This window comes from Poecilia reticulata, linkage group LG6, assembly GCF_000633615.1.
Source record: "Poecilia reticulata strain Guanapo linkage group LG6, Guppy_female_1.0+MT, whole genome shotgun sequence".
Taxonomy (NCBI): Eukaryota; Metazoa; Chordata; class Actinopteri; order Cyprinodontiformes; family Poeciliidae; genus Poecilia; species Poecilia reticulata.
In genome coordinates, this window is record NC_024336.1 from 26,997,780 (window position 1) to 27,005,600 (window position 7,821).

A 7,821-nucleotide genomic window follows, 5' to 3' on the forward strand; every position below is an offset into this window, starting at 1 on the left:
TCATGTTTGTCTTTGTTTTATTAACACTTTGATGTAGAAAATACACTGAAAACTCAAAATACAAGGCAGAAATAAATACACCAGCCTGGAATAGGAAAACTACATCACCCTCATCGGCATCAACGTTTCTCCATACTTGCTTTAAACTAAATGTGCCAAAATTGTGTGAATTTTTTTTGTAATAAATCCTGGTATATAAATATTTTTTCAGATTAATCAGGAAGGAGTTCAGTAAAGACTAATATATTTCCATTATTACATAAAGGAAAAGGGATTAAAAAACATTATTTAGTTTTAGTTTTCACCCAGACAACAAACATTACAACATTAAACACATATTTACAGTTTAACACATAAAACCGGCTCACATAGAGAATGACAGTGATTTAAACTTAGAAAAGTTTAAAGTTTTTTTTAACACATTCAGCCAAATAATATTCAAGTATGAATCAGTGGAGATCACTGGATGGCTTCATAGACGATCCTGGAAAACAGAAAGTTGTTGCAATCAGATATTTTTAATGGTTCGTGAGCAGAGTTGGCCCAAGGGCTGCATTGGGCCTTAAAGCTGCAGTACGTAACTTTTATTAAAGATATTTTTTTACATATTTGTTGAAACTGTTACAATATGGTATGAAACCGATAATCTGTAAAAAAAAATCAAGCTCTTCTGCTTTCTTCTGTCGTTAACTAGAAACAACCAATCAGAGCCAGGAGGCGGGTCTTATTGCTGTCAATCATGCTATGTGTGCGTCGCTCGCCTGTCGTGAATGCTCAGGCTAGTTAGCATAGCCACTCATAAAGACGGATAAACGGTTTTCCTATAACGGTAAGTTGTTTCTCCTCTTTAGCACATTGAGCGGCGTGTACACAAGTTTGACTGACAACGCTAAGACCCTCCTTCAGGCTCCGATTGTTGTTTCTGGCCGGAAGTGGTGCAGTGGTGCAGTGGTGTCAATAGCAGCACAGTGAGGAGGTGGAGGAGATCGATTTTTTTCAGATTTTTTATGAAACATAAAAATGTGCAAAAAACATTTTTTAATAAAAGCTACATACTGCAGCTTTAAGCAGAATTGCATATCTTTCTGGTAAGAACACCTGATTGTTTTTTATTTGTGAGGTTTTTGTAGCTAAAACACACAGAAAAAAATGTAACTTGCATCAGATTGGAATTATGTTGAGATTTTAATTTAAACCATTTAAATCTACACATATGCTGAAACTGTCAAATCTAATGCAATGCTATTCTCATTCTCAGGAAACAAACAAAACTAATTAGTTGTATGGTTTGTGTTCAAATTAAAGCATTTATGGAAGTCCCATGATTCTAAGTTTGGCAACTCAGTTTGTTTATGCTTTGGGCCGGCTGTTGACACAAAAGGGCAATATCAAGGATTTTTGAATAAGAATGCATTTCCCAGCTTTTGATAGCAAATTATGATTCACTGTAAAGCAGGAAAATACTCCTGATGACAATACGATGAAGTTGCGTTTCTACTTACTGGTGTGACTTTAGGTGTCAGAGGTAGATGCATTTCTCCGTTAAGGAAGACTGAGTTCAGGTAGCCCTCCGGACAAGATTTATCCTCATCCTCGTAGCTGTCGAAACGCAAGCTGAAAGCTGCTTTTACCTTCTCTGGCATCAGGAAGTACAGCATCACCACGAAAAACCCGATGATGGTGCAAAGCACTCCTGGAAATCAGTAAAAATCACAACTTTTACATGTAGTTTTGGTCTTTATGTACCTCCGACCTCCTCTTCTGTTATGTAAGAAAGAGTAAAAAGCCTAAATTCATCCTCTGCTACTGTAGAATAATCTCAATAAAAACTTTTTTTTAAAACTGAACTTTCAATTTGATTATACATTTTGAGTTTTTGGAAAAAAAAAATACATTTTTTAAATATATGCTTGAAGTTGTTTTGTAATTTACACTTTGCAGAAGTTCTCAATGTTTGATAAAGAATATGGCAGGACTAAGTTCTATAAAACAAAACAAAAAAAATCACCTAGTTCACTGATCTACAGCAAAAAGCACTATTTTGGCACACCAAGTCGCCATAGCAACCATTAGAGTGTGTGTACAGTTGGGTTAGGTGTTAAAGAATAATTTTAATAATAATAATAATAATACATTTTATTTATGATGCCCTTTTCATTTTGAGATGAATATGTGGAAAAACACCTACTGTTGGACATGGTAGAAGATCTGTGATGCTGTGGGCTTGAAACCCATGTTAAAGTGTATAAAAATCAGTTTTTACTCTGATTTAAATTTCAATCTGTTAGCCTCTACCAGACTAAAAACTGAGTCGCTGATTTGTGCTTTAAGTGGCTCAAGATCAAAAACATTACTCTGTTCCATTAAGCAATTAATCAGTTAGCCAGTTAATCACATTATAAGTTTAAAATGAGATCAAAAATTTCCATTCTGATGATTAATGTTTTTTTCCCCAGGATAATTCTGTATACAGGGACTCTGTAATACATTTTATTTATGGTTTTGGTTGTGTGTAGTTTCTATTTCAATTTGTCCTTGGTTGGACATTAAAAGAGAAAATTTAAATTTAAAGAGAAAAAAATTATTTAGTGTTTTTGGTTGTCGTTTTTTATTTTGGATATTTAAAACATCCTCTAGTGTTAAGTGTTCTTTACGAAATTATACTTGCATTATTATGCCAATAATCAATGACTTGTTTTGGCTTCAAAGCAGCATTATCGTTTATCGCAATAATTTCTGGGACAATTTATTGTCCAGCAGAATTTATTGTCGTGACAGACTTAATCACAGAACTAGTTCATTAAAAGTTAAAGACCACATAGTGATATCCAGTTGGCAAAATCTGGTGATAGAAAGTAAACACCAGAGAGGAAACAATTTGACAGATTTTTGTTTCTGTAAAATCCAAACAAATAGATTTCCCTCACAGTATGTGTATTTCAAAACGTGCAAGATTATCCTACTAAAATAAAAATTATTTGTTTTAGAGCTTCTTACTCATCTTTACCAGGTTTCCCAGTAGTTTTTGATGGATCTGTACAGAACCAGTGAGGCTATGTGAAGCGTGAAGTGACCAAATCCCGATTTTTTTGTCAAATCGGATTTTTGTTTTAGCGTGGTGGTTCACACTTCCAAATAAATGCCACTTGTATGTCTTCTCCGGTGAAAACTGCAAACGACCTGAAAGTGTCCCGCATGCGCAGTAGAGGGCGCAATAACATCACAGAGAGCGCGCTCAGCGTTTTGCCAACCGCCATAAAAAGTAGAAGAAGTGCTCTGTGTTTGCGGAAGTAAACATGGATGCTGACGGTGGAGTATATCTTACGATTTTAAAGATGTTGTCCGACCGGAGCCAGCACAGTAACAGGTTAATCCTCATTGTAGCCCGCCATGATTGTTGCTTTTCTTCCCGCTTGCGTATATCAGAGCGCAGAATAGTGACGTTTGTCGAGTATCAATGACGTTCAGGTGGGATTAATGCGACCTGGCCGTTCAGACTCAGGTCACATTTAAAAAAATAATAATAATTTAAAAATATAGGATATGTATCGGGATTTAGAACCACATATCCAAATGACCTGAGTCGCATTTGTAAAAGTCGGATCTGTGTTGTTCAGACTGTCATGAAAATATCAGCTACAGGTCGTATTAAGGCAAAAAAAAAAAAAAAAGTCTGAATTGGGTCACTTCAGGCTTCAGTGTGAACGTTGCCTGAATGTCCACCATGAAGTGCTCACCTGTAGCCAGAGCCAGCCAAAACGAATGGCTGTACTCTGTCACAAAGGAGTCTTCGCCTATGGAGAAGACACACCGAGGCACATTCTTGATGGTGGAGAAGGAGGCCATGGAGAAGAAGATGAAGGCGGCGGTGGCCATGGTCATGTACCCGGCGTAAACAACGTCGGGCAAGAAGAACAAGATGTTGGCGAGAATCCAGCAGCAGAACGCCGTCCTGCAGAACAAATTATACACAGTTATTTTAATTCTTGATGCCTGTATGTGTGTAAGGGTTGTCATTAATTACCAGAGGGTTGCAGAGGCGAAGCGTCCGGAGTAACTGTACTGAAAAATCATCCCACAGGGGCTGCTCAGGGTGAATTTCTCCACGATGTATAGGATGGGGTTGGGTAAACCTTTGATCAAAGCTTGCTCATACTCTTCTTCAGCGATGTCATGCCAGCTGAACATCTCATTGTAGTTGATGGTTTCATTGAACTGCACAATGGGGTTGCCTGAGTCGAAAGAAAACAATATGCTGCAGTCAGAAGAGTACATCCAGTACAGCAAGTCAGTCATTGTTATAATTATATAACAGCATCCCATCTCTGCTTGCTCTTTTTATTTTTACTCTTTAACACTCCCTTTACAAATAAGGCTGAACCAAGTTGATAAAGGATTCTGTTGGAAAGAGAAACCCACCCCACATTGCAGGTAGCTAATGCATGTCAAATATGAATATATTTTTTTGTGTGGTAGTGCTTCAAAACATCAGAAGATTCATGTTTACTGTGCGTTAGGTGACCTGTTACGCTTCATTGAACAGGTGAGGACGTCACACATGAAAATGGCTGCAAACAGATACGCAATTATATAACAGTGTATGTTTGAAAAGCAGAGGTGGAGTCTCCTGCACAACCAGCAAGAATGTAGCAAGTGGTTTCTGAATGGTAAGTCAATAACGAAACACTTGAGTGTTCCAACAGCCACTGTACAGCACATATAGCGATAAAACCAGCTGACCTAACATGCTGGAGCTCAGCTTTGGCTGCTAGGTAATAGGTTTTGGCTCAGATGGGGTTGCTAGGTAACAGTGCCTCTCAAATGTGACTTAAAAATCAGTAGATTTTTGAAACGGCTCATTTTCCAGACACCAAAAAACATTAATTTATTGTCAAAAAACAGCGGGCTTTTTTTTCTTTTCTTTTTTTTTTTAGAAGCAATTCAGACCCAAATGGATGTATAAAAACATACAAAATGTGAAAGAGTATAATGACTATAGACCAATATTGTATCACTACATTAGAAAAGCAAAAAATAAAGAAAATAAAAGTGTCTCTTATCTTGTCTGATAAGAGACACCCTGGCTCCCCTCATGGTGAACCAGGAAGTGGGTGCATGTAACATGTTCCACTAGGTGTCAAAATGTGTCTTTACTTTCAAGCCGACATCCAAACCCTGTGTATGCCAGGATTTGAATGACCAATACAGCAACACAAGGTTCTACAAAATATTGACTCAGAGAGCCAAATCCTCCGATCATAAGTAATCCTGAAGTAATCCTTAAGTTGTTTTCTTTTCACAAGTATCTTAAGTTTTTATTTTGAATTATCCGGCTTTAATCCAGTGTTCCATTATTATTTTAAAACACATTCCGGTGGTAAGCTAGCTGTAGCGTCGCACTCTGAGCTAACGTAACAACGGCAATTAAACGGTTGTTTACATGCAGTACCTTGTAGACCACTTGGGGCGCCCGCGGACGAAAGACTGCACTAAAGAATGACTAAACCTAAGAAACGAAGTTAAATTTAAAAAAAACTACAGACGAGAAATAAACTATCATCAACTAAAAACAGAAACAAGACTGATCAAATCAAAGAAAGAGACGAATAAACACAAAATAATTATAAAAACCCTCAAAACAACTCAGGATGCCAACTAAATAAAAGACCCTGCTCTTTTTATGTATTCAAAATGCATTAAACTATAATTAATTCCCAACTTGCACAGAAATTTTCTCAGATTGAACAACCTGAGTGTGTAGGTGACCATTGAAAACAAAGACTTGATCTGGTTAAGCCGCTGAAGCGTCCAACACACAGGCAGTAAGAGTGACTCACCTCTAAGTGTCACGTTAATGCCATACAGCCCAACATGCAGGCCGACCTCAGCCTGGATGACAGCATTACTGAAGGACTTGTAGGTAGCGTTTGTGGTCATCCTCGCCTCGGCCCAGCTGTTGGTGAAGTTCAGAGCTGCACAAAAAGGACACAAAGGCGAATGATGATGGGAGACCAAGAAAAATCTAATATTTTTTTATAGATTAAAACAAATACACTGCAAAAACACACAATCTTAGTATTTGTATGTCCAGTATCTAGTGCATATATCTTGGTAAACGTGAATCAAGACAAAACAATAGCTTATCAGCAAGATATAGAAGCTTGTTTTAAACAGTTGCTCCTTTGACAGATTATTTCAATTATAACACGCGGAAATAAGTAAATTTTTCTGCCAATGGACAAGTGTTTTCCACCAGATTTAAGGAATTATTTACTTAAAACAAGTTTACATATATTCCTGAAGAGATACTTGTAAGTTATTTAAAGTTTACTAAGATATTTGCACTAGAAATGCTTGGTGTTTTTACAGTTTATACATAACTCACCTACTATAACTACACCAATAAACAAGCTGGTCATGATCCTAAGCATCCAGAAGACCCGCTGGATAGGAAACAAAAATATTTTGAATATATACAATAATAGAAAAGCATCCCAGCAAACGCAGATGGACAGAAAACTTGCACTCACCGTCCTTCCTCGTATTCCTGGCAGGATGAGAAGCAGACCGACTGCCAGCATGAGGAAGACCAGAATAATGGCGAGCAGTCGGCCGCTGACGATGAAGGCAGTCCTTTGTAGCGGGTAGAATGGGTAAATGTCGTCGTAGAAAGTCATCTTAGCTTCTGATCTAAGGATTGAGCCGAGACTAGGCAGCGTAACAGAGGAAGCAGTGTTAGAGCGCCGCTTCTCACTTTCCTCCAGGTGCAGAGATAACAGCTTTACTTACAACTGATAAGGAAACTACCACCCTGAGGCATGGCACTTTATTAAACCTGAAGGAGTCGAGTCTAGAGTAACAACTAGCTCTGCTTTGCATTGTGTGCACACAGAAAACAGTGAAAAAACTCTTAAATCAGTCAGTCAGAACCTCAGTTTTCCTCTGATTACTGCTCATTGAGTGATTGCACCATTAAATTTAATAAAGATACAAAAATAAATTCTGAAGATTTTGTCTTACCTGAGATGTGCAGGACAAGGAAAGGCGTGAAGTCTGATTGTTGAGGGAACGTACACTTCTTTTATACCTGTGGACCCCCCTTGTGTCACACAGGAGGAGGAGGAGGAGGAAGGATGCAATGACTGGGATGCTGTGGAAAAAAGAGGAAGGATCTTGACATGGATGGCAATTCCTTTTTGGGAAATAGGTCACACATACAGTTTGGCGTTAGGTTGAGCAACAGGTGTAGGCTGCAAGTATTGCAGTATCTCTCAGCTGTCATCAAACCTGCGTTCAGCTGCACCTGGTGAACATCTCTGCCTCTGCAGTGGGTGAGACTGTGTGTTTTTTGTTAACTTTATGGGACTTTCAGTGTACTAACTTAAATATTATACATTTAATCTCCTATCTAAGTACAGAAACTCGTAAAATATGAAAATAACATTCAGCTACCTGCACATAGTCTTCACTTTTCAGGAGTCCTTCTTTCCTCTTGAGCCAAGAAGCACCTCTCGCCTCAATGGATTTGCGTAAATGGGTTTGGAGAGTCTGCACACTTGCTGGCTCGGTGCTCATCCTCAGTGAGCGTGAGTAAACTTCAGCGGTGTTTTACTCTGTAAAAATACAAGCAGCTGGTTAATTTTAACCTTCAAAAAAATGCAGATTGTGAAGGTGAACTAAGCTGGGAGGTGCCTCGCTTTGACGGCTGGTACAACAGTTTGGCGCATCCGGAGCGCGGAGCCGTCGGTAAGTCCCGGCAGGCGGCGGCGGCGGTCCCGGTTTCACCAGTGGCGGAGCCAGAGGGGGGGCCAGGGGGGCCAG

General features: G+C 38.7%; 2 protein-coding genes across 4 annotated transcripts in view; one reads left to right on the plus strand and one right to left on the minus strand.

Annotated features, from left to right (window-relative positions):
* duox2 (dual oxidase 2) lies at positions 1-7,545 on the minus strand. 3 transcript variants are annotated; one of them, XM_008411991.1, is made up of 10 exons: positions 7,453-7,545; positions 7,219-7,337; positions 7,021-7,150; positions 6,531-6,708; positions 6,386-6,443; positions 5,838-5,972; positions 4,025-4,232; positions 3,738-3,952; positions 1,503-1,693; positions 1-484 (listed from the first exon to the last, which is right to left on the minus strand). In XM_008411991.1, exons 1-10 carry the CDS (start codon positions 7,458-7,460, stop codon positions 473-475), a joined length of 1,254 nt encoding a protein of 417 aa, XP_008410213.1. In that variant the 5' UTR covers positions 7,461-7,545; the 3' UTR covers positions 1-472. The 3 variants fall into 3 exon arrangements, with proteins under 3 accessions (XP_008410213.1, XP_017160695.1, XP_017160694.1); XM_017305206.1 differs by lacking the exon at positions 1-484 and having other exon boundaries at positions 678-1,693; positions 7,288-7,337; XM_017305205.1 differs by lacking the exon at positions 1-484 and having other exon boundaries at positions 678-1,693.
* duox (dual oxidase) overlaps positions 7,502-7,821 on the plus strand; it is a 26,993-nt gene continuing 26,673 nt past the window's right edge. The window contains exons 1-2 of the mRNA XM_017305203.1: positions 7,502-7,586; positions 7,663-7,746. Of these exons, the coding sequence (XP_017160692.1) occupies positions 7,520-7,586; positions 7,663-7,746 (151 nt within the window). The 5' untranslated portion in view covers positions 7,502-7,519. The remainder of the gene's footprint in view (positions 7,587-7,662; positions 7,747-7,821) is intronic.

Bases quoted from the DNA above. Each gene is read 5' to 3' on its own strand.
- duox2 (XM_017305205.1), bottom strand. The intron at 3,953-4,024 runs GTAATTAATGAC...TTTGTTCTGCAG, and splicing joins TTCGCCTCTGCAACCCTCTG to GACGGCGTTCTGCTGCTGGA. The intron at 1,694-3,737 runs GTGAGCACTTCA...ACTGATTTCCAG, and splicing joins TTGGCTGGCTCTGGCTACAG to GAGTGCTTTGCACCATCATC.